The 26,284-nt window shown below is 39.4% G+C and overlaps 1 protein-coding gene across 9 annotated transcripts in view; it reads left to right on the top strand.

Annotated features, from left to right (window-relative positions):
• Nucleotides 1–26,284, top strand: part of Bmpr1b (bone morphogenetic protein receptor, type IB) — a 376,760-nt gene that overhangs the window by 329,151 nt on the left and 21,325 nt on the right. For 8 of the 9 annotated variants that reach the window (XM_013517414.1, XM_013517415.1, XM_013517436.1 and 5 more), the window contains 5 exons: nt 4,676–4,832; nt 14,061–14,163; nt 16,330–16,432; nt 23,048–23,144; nt 24,154–24,292. In XM_013517414.1, the coding sequence (XP_013372868.1) occupies nt 4,690–4,832; nt 14,061–14,163; nt 16,330–16,432; nt 23,048–23,144; nt 24,154–24,292 (585 nt within the window). In that variant the 5' untranslated portion in view covers nt 4,676–4,689. Of the gene's footprint in view, nt 1–4,675; nt 4,833–14,060; nt 14,164–16,329; nt 16,433–23,047; nt 23,145–24,153; nt 24,293–26,284 lie in introns of those variants that run through there. The other variant, XM_013517437.1, reaches the window with a different exon arrangement.

Consider the following 26,284-nt stretch of genomic DNA (forward strand, 5'->3'; position numbering starts at 1 on the left):
TGTTATTTCCCTTTTATAGCAGCGTGGTTTTGTTTCCCTAGTACAGTTCCTGGTGAGCTGAGGATAGTAATAAAAGCCTCAGTTTGTGTTTACTTCCGCTTGGGTATCTGTGTGCTTGTGGCTTTCATCTTTAGGGTCCCCAGCTGTCCAGTCCCCTGATGTCCTGCTTGTAAGAGCATGGGTCCTGGGAGAGCTGAGGGAGCTCGATGCTCAGGCTGAATCTTGTCACCAAGGACTTCCTGTAGGGTGACTCTGAAGAGCCGTGCCACGGAGAAGCCCACAGTACCTCTCCACCTTCAGCTCCACCATCCTTGCCTGGCCCAGTTTCCCTGTAACCAGTACCGGTCAGCTGGCCCAGTCTGGGAACCAAGTGGGGAGAGGACGGAGAGCGCCTGCCTGGCTGCTGAAGGCATCATGAGGGTCTGCTCCCTGCTGTTGGTTCCCAACCCCTGGCCTGGATTGTCCAAAGGGAGAATAAAGAAAGTACCTAGGGTTTATCGTTCCGGTCTTTTGCAGGGCTGGGGGGAACAGCTGCTCCCTCAGGGAGTAGGGCAGGGCATGTCAGCTCTACCTATGAAAGCAGGTTATCCAGTCTGCCTTCACTCCCACTTCTCACCCTGCCCTGACGTTCTCCTTCCCAGCAGCCTGTGGTGGTTTGGTAAGCTTGTTCTGCTTCTTAGTTTCTCTTCCCTTTCATCTTGGAACCAGCTTTCTCTGCTTCTTTACCTCACCCCCACTTGTCCTTCTGCTGCCCAGGCTGTTGCTGCCAGTGTTTTCTTCTCCCTGTCCCTCGTCCCTCGGCATGGCAATTTCTAACTGCAGCCTGTCTCTGGCCTCCTTATGGGGGTTTCTGTGGTAGAATACTGTGTAATCTGCCTTTCCCAGCGGGCATTATATTTTAACATTCTTTCTTGTTGATAAATACACTCTGTATCTACATTTTAAGGGCAGTGTCACAATCCCATTGCAGAGACATAACTAGCCCCCTGCTGTGGTTGACAGGGGTTGTTGCAAGCAGCATTGCAAAGAACCATCTTGCTTTGTCTTGCTTTTTTTACATTCTTTTTTCTTTTTGCAAAGAACCTTCTTGTAGCTAAATTGCATAGGTAATTTATCCTTAAGTAAATTTATGATGTAAAAAAAACTTGGCCAAATGGCATCTTATTTGCAATCTATGAAGGTATTTCCTTTTCTACTTTAGACCCTTCAGTGCAGAAATGTCACTGCATAAAGTTTCCAAGCAGATGGCAAATTCTGTGTATGTTTTGTTCATCACGGTGACCCAGGCTGTGCCTGGAACGTGGCAGGCATTCAGTGCATATTTGTTAAGTAACAGCTCCAGGACAAATTAAATTTTATTATTTTGTTTTAAAACTTCAAAGAGAAAGGGTCTGGTATGGGAGGAAGGAGGACGTAGTGAGTCTTAAGTACCCTGTTTTCATCACTTTGCCCCTTGAGGTAGCTCATCAAGTTAGTGAGCTTGAGAGCCAGAGTTGAAAAGAAGCCACTGCCACGACATGTGGGTGGTGATAGAGACGTGCGCGCTGCACCAGGTGAGCGAGCTGGGCTCACACTCTCCTGGGGACAGACTTGGAGCAAATGGGTTTTGAGACAACATGGAAACAGGAACTATGTCTAATTTCATTTTATTTTAGAATTTAACCAAAGGATGAGGAATGGGATGGACCTGTTGAGATTTATTGTGTGATTAGATTAAATGTTTATTAAATATTAAACATAGTATTAAATATTATTTGCTTGTTCTAGTCCAGGATTTCTCAGAGCAGAGTCTGTACATCATCTGTCTCAGAATCACATGAGAAGGCTGGGCATGGTGGTGCACGCCTGTAGTCCCAGCACTCGGGAGGCTGAGACAGGAGGTTCACTGTGAGTTCAAGGCCAGACTGGGCTATGAAGTGAGTTCAAGGCCAGCCGGAACTACATAGTGAAATCCTGTCTCAAAAAGACCAAAAATAAATGAATAAATAAAATCTGCTAACTCTTGTTGAATATGTATTTCCTCAGCTGACCTAAGACCTAGGGAATCTAATCACTGTGGGTGGGGTGGGGTTCTACACAGAACAAGCTCCTTGTGCACCTCTGCTGCTCACTACAATCGACATACATTTTCAAAACTACGACTGCAAAGAACTGTTTGAGAAAGTTGCATAGACATCTTATGCACATTTGTAAAACTACAATAAAATGTTGCAGTTGATATGATCATAAAGGAAGTTCTGATAAGTTGATTTCACATGTTTTATTAATTTTTTTTGGAACCAGGATTTGAACTCAGAACCTTGTGCTTGCCAGGCAGGCACTTGTGATGTTTTATTAATTTTAGTGATTGATTGAGACAAGGTCCTGCTATGTAGCCATCCTTGAATTCTCTACGTTGCCGAGCTGGTCCTTGAACTTGAAATCTTCCTGTCACATCCTCATGAGTGCTCAGATTACAAGAATGTACCACCCCATGCCTTCATGGATTTTGACTTAAACTATGATTCTCTAAAAATCTGACTAATGAGCTTGAGATGTAGAAATCCAGAAGAAATCATATTTTTTTCTGCAACTTTTAATTCTCAATGCCTAGAGGCACTTACTTATGGTTTAAAAAATAACAAATGCACACTGTAAATATCTGTTGCATATGTATTCACTTTTGACATAATGACATCAGTTTTTAACCCAACAATGTTTAATTTAGATAATATATTTTTGAAATTTTATTTAATTATCAACCAACTAGATATGTTACAAGGGAAATGTTAAATTAAACAATGGTCACAGTGAGGACTCCTGCCCTGACACGGCATGGTAAAGAGCTCTTGCCCCAGTGCATAAGGCATCGGGGCCAACAGTAGGCATCAGCGCCTCCCCTTGCTGTGCAACAGACACAGGCTTCTCTGTGTTTATCAGCACGTATTTGCGGCACGTAGGGACTGCACTTGTGGCTGGAAGTTGGCACAAACACACAGCAGATCTCACCTCTTTTTACTTCCCCCTGTCCTCCTCCCCTCCTTCCCTGGTTCCCCTTTCCACTTGCAGAGGGCCTGTCTCCCTATTTTGTAATATCTGCTTTAATTTGCTCTTTAAATTATTTATACTTCGAGTTTCTCGTCGAAGAGAAGCGATGGGATAGTTATGCTTGTATGATCGATTCATTTCACTTAATACTATGGTCCAGAGTTATATCCAATTCCCTAAAAATGTCTCAAAATTATTTTTATGGCTGAGTAGTACTCTGTTGTATGTAAACAGCATGTTTTCTTCACCCATTTCTCTGCTGGTGGACATAGAGATTTAGTGCTTATGAGTTGTGCTGCTATAAACATGGGTATGCACACATCAGTGTAATACGATGACTTTAAGTCTTTTGTGACGATACCTACAAGAGAAATAGCTGGGTCACATGGAATTTCTAGTTTTAGTTTTTGAGACATACTGGGTGCACGGTGGTTGTACTAGTTTACACTCACACAGTGCAGGAGTGTTTCCTTTTCCCTGCAGCCTGCCCAGTGTTTGTTACTGGATTTCTTGAAAATGGCCATTCTTTGCAGAGTAAGATAGAATCTCACATTGTTTCAGTGGGCATTTGTCTCTTGGCTAATGCTGTTGAACATTTTTTCATGCATTTATTTACTATTTATGTTTCTTCTAAGAAACATTGTTCATTTCCGTTGCCCATTTTTGATTGGGTCTTTTATTTTGGTTCTAATTTTTTTTTTGAGTTCTTTATATATTCTAGATGTCAGTCCTTTGTCTGAGGGGTAGCTGCCAAGCATTTTTCCACATTCTGTAGTTTGTTCCTTCATTCTATTTGTTGTTTGCTTTGCTGTGTGGAAGCTTTGGAACTTGATATAATCCCACTTGCCAATTCTTGATATTTCTTGGACACACTGAGCTCAACATCAGTTGTAGTTGCTTATGATAATCTCCATTTTAAGGATTTTACCTTAAGAATATGAGGAGCAGGAAGATTATTTATGAAGTTGTCCAAAGACAACTAACCAGTAAATAGTGAAGCCTATTGTTGACCCTAAAAATACCTTTATGATGTCATTTCTACCTTACTGTCCTCCCTCAAGGACAATAGAAGTATCACTACAATAATAGGTGGGCACTTCTGCAGATAAAATCTGATGGGGGAGAGCATGTCTTTTCAAACATACCTTGATGTTTACTGAGTTGTTTCCTACCTAGTTTTGATAATTTACTGTAAAATACATGATGTCCCTTGAGGAGCGAGACTTCATGGTATGAGGTAGAAAGACAGTGTTAGGCTTCAGACAATCTGGATTTACAATGCTGGACTTATGGTTTCTTGACTGTGTGTAGATCACTTAAACTTTAGGTCTATTTTCTCATCTGAGACAAGGACTGATAATATTTATCTGTGCTGCTAATGCACAAAGACATCTTTCTAATGTTTCGTTGACCTCCTTGTACCCAGATAAATGCAACTATTACAATTTAATATATAATACATATCTTGAAAGGATTATGGGTTACTTATTTATTCTAATGGCATTAATACTGTACAGAAAGATGAATTTGTTATCGAAAGTCTTTCACTGTCATGAGTACCTCATGTCCTATTTAATCTGACCCTTGACCAGGCGACTGTGGCATGCTCACTTACAGAGGCGTGACTCTCATTCTTTCTTCTTTTCAGCAAACTTGGATAACATGCTTTTGAGAAGTTCAGGAAAATTAAATGTGGGCACCGGGAAGGAGGATGGTGAGAGCACAGCCCCCACCCCGCGCCCGAAGATCTTACGATGCAAATGCCACCACCACTGTCCGGAAGACTCAGTCAATAATATTTGCAGGTTGGTGATAGAACCGATTTAAACCTAGCTTTATCTAAGGGTTACACCTGTTTAATCATAAGTGTTCCCAAAACTTATGGAACTTATTTTGGAGAGTAATTCCTACCCCTGTTAACTCGTAGAGCTGTGCTACATTTAGAGAAAGGCAGGGTTGGATTTTGCCCTGAAGGTCCTGGGTCTTCCTTTCCCTCCAGACATCCTGTAGGTGCAGAGGCAGCACAGACCCGAGACTCCTTTCAAGGAGCAGAAGCCAGTCGCTCTTTTCCGAGCACCTGCTCTCCACAGGCAGCTCCGTAGCATCAGGTGTCGCACATGTGTGATGTTCTGACCATTCATCGTGTCGGTGGTGTTGGTAATTTCAGAGCAACACCTAAACTGTTGGGAATATTAATAAACTGACTCTGAGATAGGAGCATTTGGACCAAACTTATGTGAACCCACCAGATGTTAGGAGGACATTGTCAAAGTACTACAAAATAAACTACCAAATTGATAACCGTGTTTTGTAATGCTTTATAACTCTGGAAAGTGAACTGTTGGCATTTTTCACATTTGTTTCTTCCACATTTATGCAACTGGATCCATTTTTGTTATCACAACAGCTGCATTTACTCCCGAGACTGAAGACAGCAGTGGGTAAAGACCGTAGCCTAAGGAGTCCAGAGTGTGCCGAGAGAGATGGCGATGTTAACCAGACAAGTGTGGACCTCAGGCATTCCCTGTCTGAGAAGCAGCGCATGGCTTTAGAGAGTCGTGGATGCAGATAGGGCAGCAGACCACTAGGTTAGAGTTCAGATAGAACATCTGGGCCACCATTTGCAGCCTTACCTGCCAGGAGAGTACACCAATCTGAACTCAGTATACTTTTGCCTTCAGAGAGCTTTTTATACAGTTTCCTGTGGTGCAGAATCTAACTGGAGTATCCAGACCCAAAATGCTCAAATTCTGAAACTGTTGGAGCAGAAGCAAATGCCCCAAGTAGAAAATTCCACTCCTGGTCTCATGGGATAGATCACACATGAGAATTATAGTTAGAGCACAGGCACTTTAAAAATGTGTGAAACTTCCTTCAGGCTATTTGTATAAGGTATATATGTAACATAAATAAATTTCATTTTTGCACATGGGTCCAGGCTCAACCCGGGTAAGTTTACTGGTGTATCTGGAGGACCCAGTATATTTAGCACAAGAAATAGACATTAACTGTTGTAGCACAAGGAAAAACATTGGATATGATAAAACTGTATCTCCCATTTAGTTAGCAGAACACTTCAGCACTGCAGGGGATCCTCATTCTGTCTTCAGAAAGGTGGGATTCAGGATCCACAGAGGTCTGTGATGACCCGGCTCTTTACCCCCGCACAGTGCTGTGTGGTAAAGTGTAATCATTTGAAGCGCAGATGGCTTTTCATGGGAAACATTGTTTCTTTAGATTAAAGAGTGTCAGGAAAATTTTAGAATTTCCTAAGAAGAGCAAAATTAGCAGGAGGAAGCTATTTTAGGGAGTATTTTACTATTTTCTCTAACTCTGTAGTAGTCATGATACATGGATGTGTATTATTTGGGCTGTTGTCATGGTGACCATATGTTTAGGATTGCCTACAACTACCTTAATTTCAAATATGTGGCCTGTTTTCCTGATAAATCTCTTAAGTGTCGGTCAGTTTGGGGAGAAGGGGTTCAGGCAGAGGCCCCTGGTGCAAGGCTGTGGTGTGGACAGGAGCAGCATGTATGTCCAAAGCAGACTAGTGTCCCAGAGCACAGGGAGGCTGAGCAGGGAACGACCACTGTGTCTTGTATGGGTGTTAGGATTGTGAGTTGTGTACCCAAGAGCACAGGCAAGGCAGGAAGGAGGTGCTTCAGCAGGAGTGGCAGCTGCGAATGATGTCATTTGATTTTGCTTTTTATTTTATTTTAAAGAAGAAAATCTTGTTTAGTGATTTTTCTTTTAAAAAAATTTCTTTGCTACAGAATATTGAATGTATGAGAAGCAGACGAAAGTGCACAAAAGAGTTAGGTCTGAGCATTTGAAAAGTGGATTCATTAGGGTAATTCATGTGAGAGGAAGTGGCCTGGAGCTGGAAGGTCCCTGTGTAGGAGAGTTGGGTGTATCTGAGAACTGTTTAGAAGGTGGAGCCCTGGGCAATGGATTGGATGTGGGAGGGGACCTGTGAGAGGCCTTCCAGGATCCTGGACGTAGATTTAGATGCACAGCGGAGCCTTTTTGTACAGTTGGATGGAGGAAGAGAATGAAGTTCCAGCGTGGGCATGCCGCATTTGAAAATTTGGACACTTCTGAGTGAAGATGTCAAAGGGTACAGTGGTAGGAAGGACACAGATCTGTGTTCGTTGGGCGTTCAGCAGAGAGTACAAAGTAGCCAGAACGTTGTCATGTGGGCACGTGACCTTAGAATTGCAGAGGCCCGTGGGCCCACACCTGACCCGTCCTTGGAGGTTTCTGGGCCAGCGCAGCCAGCGTGGTCTTCTTTCCCTCAGACCTGCAGTGCGCAAGCCTTGTCCTTGCTCGCAGGAGAGTGAGAAACTGAACTCACACAACCCTGCAGATCCTGTCCCCCAGCACTGCCTGAAGCAACTGAAAAGATGAAGTCGAGCTCAGAGCCAAGAGGAAGTCGTTTATACAGAGAAGCTTGAAGACTTAGGGTCAGGAGTGGAGAGCATCTCCCGGGACAGAAGTGAGCCTGGAAACTTTAATGCTGCATGAAGGACATTCCAGGAGACCAAGAGGCTGTGTCACGGAGGCCCAGTGGACCAGACAACACGATGTTAGCGAGAGCAGTCTAGAGATACTCAGTGTAGTGGTGATGGAAGCCAGACTGAGATGGACTTCGATTATTATGGTTGTCACTGATTGATTTATGGTAACAAATGGGAAAAAAACCCAAAGACACAAAATCAGCAACAGTAACAATGACACATCTGAAAAGAACAGGGCTGCACTATTACAACTGACACAGATGGACTAAGCTGTAGACATAAACAGAAAATTAATATTTACTGAAATGTTTATAAATATCACCACGTGTAATTTCATCTACCGTTAATTGCCGCAGTATTCCTGTAGAGAACAGAGCATTATATTTTGCATGTGAGAAATCGGAGGCCTGTACAGGTTTCTCAGAAATCTGAGGTGTGATGATCTGATGAAAGTATTGTGGCCAAGATTCCAAAGTCACGAGTTCTTGGCCAGCAGCCACCCAGACCTGGTTCTCAGAGGAGAGGAGCGACAGTGACTGGAGTTGAAAGTGCACCTCGTTTGCTAGTGAGGCGTTGCCTCAGGAGAGCGCTCTTTGAGCTGAGATCAGCCCTGTGGGGTCATAGGCGAGACTTTTGCACTCTGTTCCTGTGCCCACACGCGGACCTGTGTCCCCAGAGCAGTGTTTCTCAAGCTCTCTCTAACCCCCGACAGCTGTACACTGATACTTTTGTAAAGCACAGTAAAAGTGAATTATGACAACATAAATGGAAAAATTTTCATATTACATGCTTGTTTTCCCTATTTTCTGTTATTTAGCTGTAGCACACATGAAATATCCACCCTCTCAATGTGCTACTTAAGTTTCAGTTTTTGTTTTAACCTCCTCACGGACCAGTGACAAGCGGTCTGCGGTCTCCACCTGTGGGTCATGAGGGGTCTCGGGCAGAAGGGAAAGAAAGCCGAGGGGCTGATGGACTCTTCACAGTTAGCGTTAATCCAGGCCTTTTCACCTCGCTGAGCCCAGTGCTGTGGATTCTCAGACGGGTACTCCTGACCTACGTTTTCGTAAATTGTGTTTTGCTTGGTTGTCTTCTATATCTCTCTCCCCCGCATGATGAATACCACTATAAGCCATTCAAGTTTTGCCACTGTTGCCCAGGCTATCTGAACATCGAGCTTTACAATTCTTTATTTCCCCAGGAGAAGATGCTGATTTCAAATAATTGTTCTTAGGAGAATGGTGGGTCCTTCATTAGAACTTGCAATTTAGTTGTAAAAGTCTATGACGACAAATTAACTGGTGAGGTCTTTTATAAAAAAATTACTCTCCCTTTGTGCCTCTCACTAGTCAGAATTGCAAATGTTAAATGGGCCCAATTTGTCATTGGAACTTAAATGAGTAACACAGGGCTCTTCGAGGTCACACATGGAGAACCACTGAAGATTGTTGAGCAGAGGACAGTAGAAGGTCTGTACACTGTAGAGCCATGATGATGAACCCTCTAGGGGTCTCAGTCATACACACAGACTGCTGCAGCACAGGTGTCATAGGTTCACCACTGCTGCTGTAGAAAATGGGTTTGTGTTAGAGATGAGAAGGGAAGACCTTCTAGAAGGCTCTGAAAAAGTAGGTAACTCTCACATTGGGATCTTGTCATTGATGTTGTAACCTTACCTTTAAATAGAGGGACCCTCAGAGGGAAAGCCAAAGAAGGATGCGTAGAACCAGAACCATTTTATTCTATTTCCTTCCAACCCTATGGAATCCATTCATCTAAGAAAGAAAACAAAAACCAAAAACCTTAAGGTCCTATTACTTTGGTAATCGCCACTCTTTGCTTATTTTCCAGTTGGCAGGAAACATTTACGTAGCTTTCAGTTTCTACTCTTACTGCTTGAAGTTGGGCAGCTGTTTCTCTTGGAGGATCGGTGACCTTCGTAGACTAGGAGCTCCTCCAAAGGGAAGGCCGCAGCCCGTTTCCTTGGTGTTCTCAGCACTTCTATCTACCTGAGTCCTACTGGGCTCCTCAAATGTAAAATGAGCTCCTGGAGATGGAGCCGTGGCACTCAGCTGACTAAAGAACACATGTCTTAAACAGCAGCTCTACAAACTTTGCATATCACTGAGTTTACCTGTGACAGAAAATTCTGAAAATTTTATTTCCTTGGTTGCAAAATAGATATTTTAGAAGACCTGATAAATGTTTGTTAACAAATGACTTAAAATCAACCAGCATTTAAAAATCCAATCCGAGTGAAAATTAAGTTTAAAAAATTAAGAATTCTAGTACTTGTTACATATGGGAGGAAAAAAATGAATAAATATTGATCAGTCAGGAGAACTGTTAATACTTGCAGGCAGATGACATTGAGCAGATACTCACTTATGTGATTAACTTTGATTGACAGCAAATTTAAAATAATGCTTTAAAATTTTCTGTTATCTAATTGAACAAAGCAGATGAGATCTTTGATAATTATTTTATAGTTAATTTAATCTATATAAAGATTTAGCCTAGTGGGATTGTTCAGAAATAGTTCCTTCTTACCCATGATGGCTGTTTGTGAACAAGCCTGGGGTTTGCAATAAACATGAGACCTTAGCGGAAGAAGAGAGTTAAAGGGGCCAAAGCTTGGACATGCCTTGCAATGCTGTGCTTATGCTGAGTAAAGATACTAGCAGCACAGTTTCAGGGACCCTGTGAAATTGATGTCTTACCATCTATAATAATGTAGGGAAGAGGTGCATTTTAGAAAGCTGTTTATGACCCACTGGATGAGAAATGAGGGGAGATAGACACACCTTGTGGTCTCTAGAAGTGTAGCTGCATACTTAAAAATGGTGTCCCTTGGGCCTTTCAGGGCTCCGAGCAGGAAGAGTCCTTTCTTGATGGGTGTGTTCACCTGGTCACACTGAAAATCTTGAGGTAGTTAGTACCCAATGATTGTTCTGGATGTTCCAGAAACTCCTTTGCCTTTGGAATACTTGGAAAATTTAAGAATCTGTGGAAGCACCCAAGGGTTATAACAAAAGTTGTGTTATCACTTTTTTTACCTCATGTAACCCTTAAGTTCTGAAGTGCTTTGTGTTTTATAAGTTAAAGTCATGTCAAGAGGCATTCAGCATTGATGACTGAGTATGTAGTATGCATTCAACTGTTGTTCCATTCTAATCACTTTTCTCTGCCTGTGACACCGGGACAGCATTCTGGGAATGTTGAGATCAGTTCTCTCTCCCTCTCTCTGTTCATGATCATTACTCTAGTTCAGTGAGTTAGCATATGCTTATGTGTACATTTCACTACTTCCAATTTTTTTAAAAATTCTTTCTAATTTAGTTTTCTTTTTGATTATTCATTTCTAAACACTTTCAGCACTGTAGGGAGGATGGAGTAATAATCTATTTATATAAAACTAAGTTAAATATGGCACCTAGGCAGTGAAATACTCAAATAAGCCAGCAGTAGGAACTGATTTCCCTTCATGACATCCAGCAGTAGGATCTTTGTGGTGAGCAGAGGTCGTCAGTTTTGACTCTAGAGCTTAGTTTTGTTTACATTTGTGCTTGCTTGAGGGATGAAAGCTCATAAGTAATCCTTCAGCTCCATAAATATACTGCAAGTTTCCAGCTGATTTCCCTTGTTAGATAGCAACTTCAGAGATGAATAAAGCTTATACATTACTTTTGCCATATTGACAATAATATGCACAGAAATGGCTTTCTCAGCAATACTTAGTTGAATATTTCTTGAACTAAATATTTGATTCCTTTATGAATTTGTGATGAATGGAACATTGATTCTTTTCTCTAAGATCCCTCTTTCTCACTTTCACTTTTTTATAGTTTTGCTTTCTCCCTCTTTGGAAACAGAGGAGTGAATTTTTAAAGCTCGAATATACTTTACCTGATGTTTATGTTTCCCAGGACATTATAACATTAACTTACTAACAGCTTTCCTATATTTTCCTCATTCCTTTCTTGATTTGTGTAAATTATCTAGATTTTGAGTAAGCAAAAACTCATAAAAAGTAGGAAGTAGCCTTGAGATTTAATCTGCATATTGGCTGCACAAGCCCCTGTGTATTTAGAATGTCAGAACATTAGGGTGACTTATTCCTGGTAATTTCTGATCTTGCCTTTGATCAGAAATATATAAGGTATGATCAAAATGTTTAAATTTTTGAAAATTTTATCACAGTAAAAGAAACATTGCCATTAATTCTCCCAAAGGACTCCCCCTCATTTCAAACACACTTTTCCCATCTTTCTAGCCACTTTCTGGAGTAATTCTCTTTTATGAGTGTCTCTTGAGAGGTCAGAAAAAAAGCAATGACTGCAGCTGCCCAGTACTATGCAAAGAGAAGGGAAGCTCTCAAGAGCGAGGTGCGCCTGCGTCCACCTTGCTCACCAGGCCCAGCACCAGGTGACTTCTGGCTCATCCTCAAAGTCAAAATGACCACTAGAGGTAAACATTGTGAGTCAGCTGAGGGCATCAGGACATCTAGATGGCCATGATAGTGTGCAAATGAGGGACACAAAAGAGGACTGCTTCAGAAAGTGGCAAGGGTGGTGGGATGAGTGTGTTTGAAGTAAGGGAGAATATTTGGAGTGGGATTAATGGTGATGTGTCTTTTACTGTAATCAATATTAGACAATTTTTAAACATTCATCATACTTTTTTGATCATAAGTTACGGAAGTTACATATGTAGTTTAAATGTATAGGAAACCAATTTTAAAATCACACGAGTATTACTTATTCATGTTATTTAAATTTCTGAGAAATAGGTATATTTATTGTCTTTAACATTTATATGCTTCACATTTTCATGAAACTTTCAATAAATTTATTGAAACACCCCAGACAGTTCACAGCGTGGGCTGTTCAGAGGCAGTCTTTCTTTTACAGCAATATTCATGCACTTGACCTTCATCTAACAAAGTGATTTATCATGGGCTCTTCCTCGCTATTCGTTGGTACGTTTGAACTTTGCTTTACTGTTTCTTGTAAACTGAGGCATTTGGCTCACTCAAGGCATAGAAACCCGTAAACAACTCTAAGGGTGTTGATGTTAAGTGAAGGGCTAATGCATGGCAGAGTGCTGCTGCTGCTAAGGCAGAGCAGACAGGCGTGCAAGTCATGGCTAATACCATTCTCAGAGCCGTCTTCCTGTGTTACATTGTCCTGTCTGTCTTGAACGCCACGCATGCATATGAGTGAGAAATGGATGATCATATAGTTTAGTAGTTTATTTCTGAGGACTTGCAGTACTGGTGTATTATTAGGAGTCCGCTGGCATTCATTACCCTAAACATGTACTTCCAGTTCTTGTGGGAATGAAGTAAGAAGACCTTGATTCAAAGCCTCATTGTGTAACTGTTTTTTAAATTTTTATTCTTACATGTTTACAATGCATAATAACTACAGTTCGGGGAAATTGGTACATACCTTAGTGCAGTAGTGGCAAACCTACGGCATGTATGTTACTTGTTTTTCTTTTAAATCAAAAGATATTAATGTATGAATTTTTTCTAAGCTCAAATGTCAGTGTCCAGGTTGAACTGCTGTGTTGGCACTTTGCGATAGATAAATGGGTTTTAGTGGGCTTTGGGTTGCAGTTTGAGCACTTGTCGCTCAAAGGCTTACCATCTCTGCTTTAGTGTAATTATTTTTGACTTTGCATACAGTGATCACTTTCTCAGTTTTTCCATCTGTAAAGTAGAAATGTTACTATCTTCTTCTTGTTCAGAGGACTAAATGACATAGAAAAAGGGAGCATAAATCCAGGAAAACATACAAAATATAGAAAGCATTTGTTTCCATTATTGTGTCAGAACAACTTGCGTTGTGCCTCCATGGCCGCTCCTGGGTCAAGCCCAGATGGCTCAGAGCAAAGCTTCTTCTCTTCCTGTGCAGGGCAACCCAAGAACCGAGGAAGCAGGTGCACCATCTTTGTGGCTCAGTTTACCCCACTGACTCAGCTCCTTCCCGGCCTTTAGCTGTTGTGTTGAGTAGGAATGAGTATACTTCACTAGCTCAGATGAGCAGAGCCAGCATCAGCATGCACCTATATGTGGCCAGCCCTGGCCTCTCTGCCTCACTGTGCCTTCTTGGGAAAGTACGCACGCTCTCTGGGCCTCAGTTTCCTCACACAGAAGTTGAGGCTAGCACTGCTTTCCTCGGAGCTGTTTGCTATGGCTTTGTCTGGAGAAATTTCTACTGGGAAGGGCTAAAGTCAGTTCAGTAAGTGGGATATATGTGATTCATGGCAATTCCTAATGGAAATTTTGATTCTTCCCGTCTCACAAATTTCTAGGTAGATCAGGTATAACAGACGTTTTGAAGACAGTTAAGTCCACTTTCCTAAGGGGAAGTTTTCAGATTATCTGAACAATTTGTAGCTCATACTGGTGACTTGTTTTCTCCCTATTTGCGTTGAGACCAAAGTACACATCCTGACCTACTCATTCGCTCTCTCTCACTCCCCTGACCTTGCCTGTTCGGGCTTCAGCACAGACGGATACTGTTTCACCATGATCGAGGAGGACGACTCTGGGATGCCTGTGGTCACTTCTGGATGTCTAGGACTAGAAGGCTCAGATTTTCAGTGTCGGGTAAGGAAGATGACTTGATTTTACCCTGTACCCGTGCATTGGTTACATTTCCAGCAAGATGTCCGTGAGACAAAACAGTTGTTTTTCATGGCTAGCTCATTTTTAGTACTTTAGAAAATAACTGAAAATTCTCACTAGGCCATTTCTCCTTTCATTTTGAAATCTAATATTCTTTTTGTTTCTGCTGTTAATTTCTTACTTAGTGTCTCATTAGATTATTGCATTGAGCCAAGACTTCCTCTGCAGTGTATGTATACTAATTATTATAGATGTAATTGTAATTTTGTTGAAATGCAAAAGTTTTAAGAAGATAGTGCAGGATAACTTCAAATAAATTACCTGATAGCAAGTAACATTTTCAAGATATAAAAAATTATTAGAATTTCATATATGTTTTCTTTTTTTATTTTAAAGAAACAAAAAAAAAGATACAGAATTTCAAAACAAGATGACAGGAAATTAACAGTGGTTATTATATTGCACATTGTTATCTTCAAAGTAGTTGCTCAGGTTACCAGGTATACGTATGCAAAATTGATCAAACAATTTAATCACTAACTGTTCCTTTCAATGAACTAATAGAAATTAGTAGTGCAATTATGTTAGCTTTCTTGTGTATATATACATATGTTTTTTCCCCTTTCTTCTTTTCTCTTTTCCCCCATCCCAGTTGTGCTTTCCTTTTGAGCAGTTTCTTTCCCTTTCACTATATCTATTATACCTTCTGGATCTTATTTACTCTTTCCGTTTCTTACACTAGGGAGACAATACAATGTTTACAGATGCAATTCTGATTTATTTCACTTATGAGTATGGTCTCTAGTTGCATCCATTTACCTGTAAAAGCCTTAAGTTTGTCTCTTTTTTATAGCTGAGTAGTACTCCATTGTATAAAAATACCACATCTCTTTTATACATTCCTCAGTTCATGGACATATGGGTTGTTTCCAAGATTTAGCTATTACAAATTATGCTGCTATAAACATGTGTACACATATATCGCTGTGATATGATGCTTTCAGTTCTTCTGGAAAAATACACAGAAGGGAACTAGATGGGTCGAATGGGACCTCTAATCCTAGTTTTTTGAGGAATCTCCACACTGATTTCCATAGTGGTTGCACCAGTCTACACTCCTACCAACAGTGGAGAAGGGTTCCTTTTTCCCCACAGTATTGGTTGATTTCTTGATGATAGCCATTCTTTCTGGGGTGAGATGGAATCTCAGTGTTGTTTTAATTTGCATTTCTTGGATGATCAATGATATTGAACATTTTTTCATATATTTATTTGCCATTTGTATTTCTTCATCTGGGAAGTGTTTATTCATCTCAGATGCCCATTTTTTGATTGGGTCTTTGAATTTTAGGGGCCTGATTTTTTAAAATTTTTTAATATGTTCTAGATAAAGTCCTTTGTCAGAGGGGCAGTTCGCTAAATTTTTTTCCCAGTTCATGGGTTTCTTTTCGCTCAGATTCCTTTTGATGTGCAAAAACTTTTTAATAAGATGAGATCCTAGGGGTTGATTTTTTTGAAGCGTTTCTGGCTTTTGTTCATGAACTCTCTGCCTACCCTAGGTTTTCAAGACTTCTACCTACCTTCTCTTCCAGGAGATCTAGTGTTTCTACTTTAATATTTAGATCTTTAATCCATTTTGACTTTAGTTTAGTGCATGGTCATAGACATGAGTCTAGTTTTAGTTTTTGGCATGTGAAAAGCCAGTTTTTCTAGTGCCATTTATTAAAGAGGCTTTCTTCTAGTGAACATGTCTGGCCCCTTTGTCAAAGATAAGGTGGTTGAGTGTGTTTGTAGTTGTGTCTGCATCTTGTAATCTGTTCCACTGATCCTCAGAACTGTTATGTTGCCAGTACCATGCTGATTTTATCACAGTGGCTTTGTAATATAATTTTAAGTCAGGGATTGTGATGCCTCCTGCCTTGCCTTTGTTGACCAGAATTGCCTTTGCTATTGTATGTCTGATTCCAGATGAATTTTAGGAATGTTTTCTCTAGTTCTGTGAGATATGCTAATGGTATTTTGATCAGGATTGCATTACATCTGTACTATAGTTCATATATGTTTTGTAATGATAATTGTTTTACTTTTTAGACAATATGACATTGAAACAGAATAAACTTGATAATAGTTGTGTGGGTTCAATTTTAGGACACTCCCATTCCTCATCAAAGAAGATCCATTGAATGCTGCACAGAAAAGAATGAATGTAATAAAGACCTACACCCTACGCTGCCTCCACTGAAAAACAGAGGTAAGGCCAGGAAGGCTTCCAGGCTGGGAAAGCTTAGGCATAGTGCAAATAAGCCCTGGAGTCATTGTCTTTCCCTGAGTCTCCCCAATAGGACTCCTCCTCTGTTCTGCTTCTTGAATCTCTTCATTGTCTTCCCCAAAGAGTCTGCCTGTGTCACATGGCACTGCTGAGGCAGCGGGTGCCATAAGATGACAGAATCTGTCATTCAAAGACTTGAGCAAGAGTCCACAGGACACTTGTGTGTTGTGTGTTCCCTGTGCTGATGCTTATACTTGGACTCCTCACCCCTCCAGGAAGTCACACTTGCTAGAGCTTGTGCTCCGTAAGCAGTGCTTGTTCCCACCCCTAAATACTATTCAGAAGTTGTTTTTAATCTGTAAAACCACCATTTGGCCACATTAATTTTAAAAATAAAGACCTTATAAGGGGCTAAATAGACTATTTGCTATGTAATGCTTCATTGTATCTATCCTAGAGTAATTTGTGTCAAAGCATATATCAATATATTGATAGGATGAAGAGGATGTCTAAAGGTTTTAATTTCAGAACTCACACTGTTAAGTGCTTCTCCTTTAGAACAGCAGTTATTGTACCCAAGGCAGCCCATGTTTCCTTCCCCCTTTGTTCTCATCGTAGAATGAATGACTTGTTGTCATAGGCTGTAAGTCCTGAGTCTTATATAGGTGCATTGAAATGATCCTTTGCAATTCATTTTATTTCTTGAGGAGAATAAATCTCCCCCAAAATGTAGTGGAATTTCTTGGCTTTGATAAAATTTTCTAAAATTTTTCCTGCTATAGCCTAGAAATGATGTAATATTGATTCATAGGATTCACATAAAAACTCACTGTTCTTTTAGTTTTTTTTCAAAAAACATGTTAAACATTAGGAGTACAGAAATGGGTATAGAAAATTCTGTCTTCTAAGAAATGTGCACTAGGGTATGAGAAACATCAAAGTAATTAACTTACATGTTAAAATCAACTTGTTCCAAATTTGTGTTCAAACACCGCAAAGTTCGAAAACTGAACATATTTTTCCTATAAAAAATGGAAAATCAAATAATTGGTTCTGAGGTCCCAAAATTACACTTACAAATTAATTTTTTCAGCACTTTAACAAATTTTGCAATGATTTCTTTGTTTAATTCTTCCATGGTTCTTAGTTTCTTCTTGGCTTTACTGCTGGTGTCACTTTCTTTGAAAATATTGTTATAATATTTTATGCAAGTAAATACAAATAAAGCACATTGGCAGAGGTTTGAAAGCACTAACTCAAGCACTATCTGTCGTCTGCGGAGAGCAGAGCTTGGAAGGAAGTGACCCCCTTTGTGTGGGGAATTTGTGACTCACTCCTGACCTGTACAGATTTTCTCAAGTTGGAGCTTCAGTTCAGCTTCTGAGCAAAGTTACCACCACCAAGCAGATTTTTTTGAGCTTTGCCGTTTGAGTAGTGGAAAGTTCGAGCTTGGCCAGTCACTGGACAGCCAAGGTGTCACTGTATCTGATCAGAAGCATCTCTTCATGTCTGAGTGAGGTTTTTAAGTGTCCTAAGGTCAGTCATAAAACAGCGAGCTAGTGGCATGCTCTGTCTGGGGTGGGAAGCCACTGTGATACTTCAACACAAAGGAAAGGGCAAACAAGAATTTCCTACATGGGTGAAGTAGAACAGACTGCATAAATGAAAATTGAGAAATTAAAATCATTAGTGTCAGCCGGGCATCATGCTAAGTATTATGTTACTGACCCACCGGAACCTCACACAACCTTTTAAGGCCTCTCCTCATGCTAAAGACACGGAAGGGAGGTGCAGACCGGCACACTCCATCCAGCTTGTACAGCCTGTGCCTAAACCAGTTTGCTTTGCTTGCTCTGCGGCAAAGCTGAATGCCCCAGGAAAATGTGCTTCTCCTGAGGCGGAGAGAGTGTGCACATATGAGAGCAAATGCAGCTGCTTGGTGATAAACCATAGATGCCCGGGGAGCCCGGAACCCAGAGCTGGCATAGAGGAGAAGAGACCCCTGCTCAGCTGGCGAGGGGATGTGCTGAGGTCTCATAATCACTTTCTAAAATGAACATTTAAAATGCAATAAATAAAACCCTTGCACTCTGCTTTGGCTCTTACAAAATTTCTGTAATTTTTAAAAATTTCTGTAATTTTAAAAAATAGGTGTAAGTTTAAATGTTTACAGAAATTACACAAGTACGTTACATTCAACTTAATAGAAAATTTATCTGAAATAACCCTCTGTTTACAAATATGGTAATTTCTGTGTAGTTTAAGGCAAACTATAATACAAGACTTACAAAGTGAAAAATTATTTCATGTATTCACATTCAATTAAGACAACTATAGTTTGAGCACATTACAGGTTTGTTTTAAATGTTATCCCTTAGTGCTAATTACAAACAACTCTCCAGGAAGCAAGTGTGTAGCCAGGGAAACATCAGTTTCTTCTCAGCACGTATTGAACGTATGATAGCATCTGGTGTGTGTGAGTGCTGGAATTCACCTCTGTTAAACAGATCATATCTTAGCAGCATAGACCAAACCATAAATCTTTGTGGGAGAGTAGCCCTAGTATTTCTTGAAATGGCCCATTTTGGAATTTCAGGCTAATGTTTTTGGTAAGACATATGAGAAGAATTTAAAGGTAATTTGTTTTTTGGATAAAATAATGTAGAAGTAAAAATTTTGTCTTAATGTACTTTGTGATCAGGAATATACCCCCTAAACACTTTATGCAGGAGAATGAAGAGGATATTATGTTTTGTTTATACAGAGGTAATTTATTTCTAGAGTTTTCTATAGGAACAAATTTTGATGTGTGACAAAAGTAAATGTGTGCGTTGCTACTTGTTGAATAAGAGCCTGTGGCAGGAGCATGCTTTCGGGTACCTTTTGCTCTTCTAATAGGAAGAGGCCTCCTAATGACTTATTTTATAACACCTAGAATCCATATCAGATTGTCTTCAGGCACATGGTTATTTCCCAGATTCTTTCTGGTTACATGAGTTTTCTTTGATTTCATCTTGTAGTTATGAACCATCTTCTAGCTTTATAAAATGGGTCCTTTCCTTTGAAACACTAAGTGTTCTACTTACCAGAGAGGAGGCAATGCAACAGAACAGTTTTGTTACAGAACTGCCCCTGAGCCTTAATTGCTTGTGGTAGTGAACCTGACTTCCCCAGGAGTTCTTGGTTCTACATCCCTGAGCAGGTAGAGGACAGCGCAGCTACAAATCTGCTGCGGAGAGAACCAGCAGCCTCTGCTCTCCTCCTGATTGGTATCCTGAAGGGTTACCTTCCAGCCTCTGGCAGGGACTTGAATGTTTATATTGTTCATGCTCTGAGTATGGGTAATGGCAGATTAAACAGGTGTTCTCAATAAGGATCAGCTATTCCTGAAGGAAGCCTAGGAGGCAGAAGGTGAGGTGCAGGGATAGGATTTCTGGGGCAAAAAGAAAAATAGGGAGGTACTGCTACCCTTAATAAAATGCTGCTGCTAAGGGAAGAATCCCTGGGGTCCTCTGAGGTCTTCCTACTCTTATAAATAGGACATATAGTAAAGTGAGTAAAGGCTAGGCTGTAATCTGCAATCTATATTTCCACAAAAAGTAAAAGGCACAGAAATGGATAGTTTTAGAAACAATTGAATCACTGGAATAAAAAAGTATTGTGTGTTCGTATACTGAAAATAGTATTAATTATGTGGTTAGCTGTAGTTTTAGTTGAGTAAAATTCTCTTTGCGTTTCTGAAAAATCAAACTTTTGTTATCTTAAAAAAAAATAAGGTACCAGTGGCAGTCTTTATGTATATATGTAAGAAATATAGGGGAAAATTTACTAAGATAATTTATTGTATAAAATTTCAGTCTGCTTAATTTTAAAACCTACATATTGCTTTCAGACTTCACTAAACACTGTATTGTATGCAAACTATGTTGTAAGTATATACTGCTCCTGATTGTGTGAAGCTGGCATGGATTTTTGGACAATGTCCAGTGGTTAAAGCTCCTGAACTCCTTTCTTGTGGTCCATAGGCAGTGTTTTTAGTTTATTTGTATAAAACTGCTTGATTTTAATGATTTCCATTCAGCCTTTGAAGATGAAGGCTGCTTTTGTTAATATTTTGGAAATAGTATCAGTCATAAATAACTCTAAACGTACATATTCTTGGACTGAAGAGTAAATCTGCCACTGAGCATGAAGAAGGCAGGCGTGGAGAGGATGTGTCCATGCACCTACTCCGCACAGGAGCGCAAGCACCGTGCTGCGAACATGGATGAATACAGAACATGATTGGAAAAAAGTCTTAAAAATAGGTTTGGACAGCAAATAAGCACAGTGATCTGTGGATTATAGTTTTTAATAGGTAATCTGAGTCTTTTCTGCAGTGTTTCAGAGAGCAGTAAGATTTATGTTCAATTTATTTGCTCATGTTATTTTCCTGATTTGGGTAATTGTGTTACTGTTTGTAAGACAGGGTCCTCATTCCTGGGAAGTATATTCCAAACTGTTTGTAAATGACAGGAACATTATTCTGCAACTGCAAATGATGTAAAATAATAGCTGGGCATGGTGGCACACACCGGTAATCCCAGAACTCAGGAGGCTGAGGCAGGAGGGTCCTTGTGAGTTCGAAGCCAGCCTGGGCTACAAAGTGAGCTCAATGCCAGCCTGACCTTCATAGTGAGACCCTGTCTCAAAAAAAAGACAATAAATAAATAAATAAATAAATAAATTTTAAAAAATAAAAATAAAATAATACAGGCATACAAATACATAAACAAATAAAATGAAATGTGAATATGTATTGTATATATTTGTGTGTACATGGGGGCACTGATATAGTAAGAGAATTACAAAATAAGTGTAAGATGTTAACAATGAGCGATCTGGATGAAGGCCATATGTGAGGTTTTATTTTTATAGCTTTTTTGTAAGGTTGAAATTATTTCCAAATAATTAAAACATTCATGTTGGTAATGAAGTAGAAATTGTTGCAGTTTTTCAAAAGATATTTGACAACATGAGTAAAAAACCTTGACATACATTGAACTAATAATTCTGCTTCTAGATCTCTCAAGTAAGTAAGTACGGACACACGCAAAGATGGATATGTAGATGTGTTCACTGCAGACTTTTGTGTGTGCGAACATCAAAGAAGATGATTTATTTGAAGGTGGTGGGAGACAGAGAAGATGGTAGACAGCTACTCTGGACCAGTAGGGAGTATTTGAAAGTGAAATGCTCTCGACTTCTTTACATTATAGTAAGGAAGCATTATAATATTATCTTTTCAGATCTTCTAAACATACAAGACTATAATAAGACTGTCTTTCAAAATGAAGATGTCTTTATACTATGTGATGTTTAAAAATCATTTGTTGCTTTTGGAAAATGTCCAAGATTTATAAATGAAAATAATCTTATAAAACAGTATAATATGGCAAAATATTTTGCTCATGAATGTTTTTGTCCATTAAAATGCTATGGAAATATTATTGCTCAGCTGTTCACCTGGGTGGTAAGGAGGTAGTGATTTTATTTATTTTAGGTGATGACTTTCAGTTTTTCTTCATGAAACTTGCGATAAGTCACTTTGGATACGAATATTTAGGTGGCTGTACATTTACAAGTGTATAGCACAGTTAGAAGCCCTCTTCTTGTAGAACTAAAGTTGTAAGTTATAATATTACTTTTTAAAATTAAGTAACAGTAATCACTCTTCTCAAGGATATATATTGCCCTTAAGAGTGGTGCTAGTTCTGTTATTATGTAAGTGCACCAGACTTTCCATCATTTTTCCTCAAAATATGTCTCAGAGACCACCTGCATAAAACTAACAAGGATTATTAAAAAATAAGATTCTTAGAGTAAAATTTTCTGAGGTTAAAAAGCAGTAAATATGCATTTTATTAAAGCCCTCTCAGTCATTGTTATTTACAAAAAATTGAGAAAGCATGCTTTCAGTAAATTTGCTTTCTCAAGAACTACAGTTAAGACCAAATAACTAATACTTAATAATTAGGTTTTTTTAAAGATTCACACATTCTTTGTCTAGAACCTGTCCAGTTGTTTTAAAAATGATTTCATTTGTGAATGCCTTGGAAGACATCTGTGCTTAAAGTGATGTCATCCGTGTGTGTGGCACCATTTAAGGAGTGTCTCCTTTATAACCACCTTAAAGATGCCTCTGCCTTTATGCACCATGGATATACATGTGGTTTTAAAATCAAAATCCAGCATATAGACTGCTCTAGAAACCTTGTGAGACAGGCCTGTGAACCCGCCACTGAGTCTGGAATAGCCATGAGCTTTTTGCTTGTATTTTAGACCTATTTCCCTTTATCATATTCTTTGCATGGGTTTATTGTGTGTCAAGCCAGACAGGAACTGTGCTGTTGAAATAGTTTCCTGGATGAATGGTGATTCGTTCGAGTCTAATATGTAGTTCTCAGCATACGTGTAGTTTTTCTTATAAATTAGAGTGCTGAAAATTTCTTCATATCTTGCATATAATGCTTAGCATTTGCGAGAGAGTTGATTCCTCATTTTTAAGTAAAAATATTGTCCATATCATAGCTGTCATTCTGTTTTCCTAAATTTCAGATTTTGTTGATGGACCCATCCATCACAAGGCCTTACTTATATCTGTCACAGTCTGCAGTTTGCTTTTGGTCCTTATCATCTTATTCTGCTACTTCAGGTAAGTTTTCAACAGACAGACGTAGAATTTGCATTTACCTTGTCTTCCTTATCCTAATATTCTACTTTTGTTTATTGGTGATTTTAGTCACAGCTTTCTTTGGCCTAGTTAGATCTGCAACTGTTTGTTACTCTTGACAAATATTTGTCTTAATGATGTTATATATAAAAAGATACCTATCTAATTTCTGCTTCAGATATCAAAAGGGTGCATCAATATTTAATCCCTAAGGAAACTAGGGTAGTTGGGGAATTCAGGGACTTTTTGCTACTAAAGCTTGATTCAAAGCAAAGAAAATACCGTATTGAACTTAGAGTGATTCAAGTAAGTCCTTATTTCCTGAGGTAAAAAAAATTCCTCTTTAGTATTGAGATATTTTAAACATAATTTGTAGATAGTATTAAAATCAAGCGAGTTCAGTTGAACATGATAAATTATATTCAGCTGCCTAATAACTTTTCTAGTTTGTAAATATAGACCTTTACATACATATTATTTGCCTTTTGAGCAATTTAATATTCATTTGTAGTATTCTTCAAATGGGTCAATTAGTCTGTTCAAATAAATTCATTTTATAGTTGAAGATATAATTATTAACAGAATGTTTTTCAAGTTTAATTTTATCTCACTTGTTACTGTTTATACATTACGTTATATGGCAGAGTTAGCTGTAGTGTTCTGTAAACAAAGAATTTTCATCTTTAATTAGAGACTTCAATGGAAAAGATGTTAGGAATAAATACTGTAACTGGTAAAACTAACAGAATGTAATGTGCTTGGATATATGCAATTACAAGAAACAGAAGAAGAAAAAACTTTAAATGTTGGGACACTAAAAAACACGAAATTTTATTAAACATAAGTCAGCAAAGTAATTACAATTTGTATTTTAGAAATTGTAACTAAGGACAAGTATTAAGCATTTGGTTTTGTATTATTTATTATTATTATAAAGTTTTTACCCTTACCACTGTATTTTGGGTTCTGAAAATATCCCCATCATCTTTAGGTATAAGAGACAGGAAACCAGGCCTCGGTATAGCATCGGGCTGGAGCAGGATGAAACGTACATTCCTCCCGGAGAATCGCTGCGAGACCTGATTGAGCAGTCGCAAAGCTCCGGAAGTGGATCAGGCCTCCCTCTGCTGGTATGAGCAGGACATACCTTGAATGGAGAGGAAGCAGCTTCAGAAAGGAAATGTCAATACACGCAGGGTTCGATTTACTGAAACAGATAGGGCAGCAGACAAGGAGAAAGCTTCACACAGCCAGTTAGACATCAGATCTCAGATGCAGGGCTTGCTGATAACATTTTGACATGCTGAGGGTAAGGTGATTGTTTTTTAATGAACGTGTATGGTTACAACCCAGACCCTCAGACATTCTGATAAAGAGCAGATTAGAAGACTATAAACGTGGGACCATCTTCCCTCTGTCTGCAGTGAGGATAGCATTACTGCACTTTGGCCCGGCTTTTGAAGGCAAAAAGGTTACACCCACCTGGGATCTGAGTTCTTCTCTGAAAGGAGAAGGCTGCCTGTCAGCTGTGGGGTTTATGTTTCAGGGCAAGGTCTTAGCTTTTCCATTCAGGAGAGGTTTAATTTTCTGATGATCAAAACTCGCAGCCTTGATGAGAATACACACAAAATCCGAGGCACTTGCTGCAATCAGAAGCATTAATGACTCTTTTATGGACCACAGAGAATGACTGTTAGAATTAGGAAATAGTTTTAATGAGGAATATTTTTCTTAATAACTCTTACAGTTGATTTCCCTGCTCTTCTTGGTTTAGCTCTGACCCTGGGTATCTTGTTTGCCTGACTCATTGGATGATGTTGTATCTATTACTGTAAGAAATGTCTTTGAGATGCGGCCAGAAACCATGTATATAGGTGTTTGTGGCATTGTAATAAAAATTATGGCCCTTAAGATTAAAAAAAAAAAATTAGTGCAAGTTCTAATGATCAAATAGCTTGATTTTAATTTTTAGAATTTTTAATATGTTGCAAATATAATTATATTTTTAAATGTGTATTTCATTGGTAAAGAAAAATGCAAATCATCAAATCCCGTCTGATAGGAATGGACTAGACGTGCCTGTACTTGAAACTGTCGCTGGCTTGTCCTCGCGCTGTTTGCCCAGCTAATGCACCTTTCCATGCTCTGGAGGTGCCTCTCTGCAGTCTTTGGTCCTGCTGCATTACTTTGCTGAATGTAACACTCAGACACCTAGCACTGCCTCTGGATCCTTTTTAGAAGCCTGCACATGGCACCTTAGCCCAGCCTGCCTGCCCACCCTGGCCTCTGCCTCTCAGCCAGAACCGAAGCTCTGGCATCAGCTCTGAGCAATCAGTTCTCAAACAGGATCTGGGCTCATGTCTTTGCAAATGCAGTCTCCTTATGGCACCTTCTTCCAACTATGTCTCCATACCTACTTCCCATTTTACCTCTGATGACTTCTCAGTTACCTCAGAGTGAGCCAGTTTATATTTTGTCGTAACACTTACTTCTTATTAGTTATATGATAGTTTAAAATGTTTTAAGTGGGGTTAAAACATTTCTATGTCTTTCGTTGGCCTGGGTCATTGTTGGGGGGGTGAGTACATTTTATTCACTTTGTATCCCCCGTACAGTGTCTTATTCATTAAACAGCCTGCTCAGTCTTTGTTTAAAAAAAAAAACTTCTAGTTCTTTCTTTTACTGTCTGTAAGAATACTGTTTCTGTAATTTAGATACCAAAAAATAACACCTGGAACATAACCCATAAATGTTAAGAGTACAGTTTCTGACCATATTTCCCATTATCTTTTAGATCTTTGGCAAATGGGAAGGGGACCAAGAGATGAGGTGGGGGAGAGGTGGAGGAGAGAATTAGTATGTGTCACATATGTGCGCCAACTCCCCATGGGGAATGTGTTCATTATTACTGCAAAAATTGAAAGTAGTATAATTTCTCAAGCCAGATTGCTTTGATTGTCTACTCCAGATAGTGGCCTTTATATGTTCCCACTTAAAACTCAGTGTTGCTATGAGGAAATGCAGCCACGTATCACTTAATGACCAGAACAGGTTCTGAGATACGCATCAGTCCACGGCAACATCATAGAGCATTTCTATACAAGCTAAGGCAGCTGTGACGT

Source organism: Chinchilla lanigera, unplaced genomic scaffold (genome assembly GCF_000276665.1).
Source record: "Chinchilla lanigera isolate Chin_1 unplaced genomic scaffold, ChiLan1.0 scaffold00004, whole genome shotgun sequence".
NCBI lineage: Eukaryota > Metazoa > Chordata > Mammalia > Rodentia > Chinchillidae > Chinchilla > Chinchilla lanigera.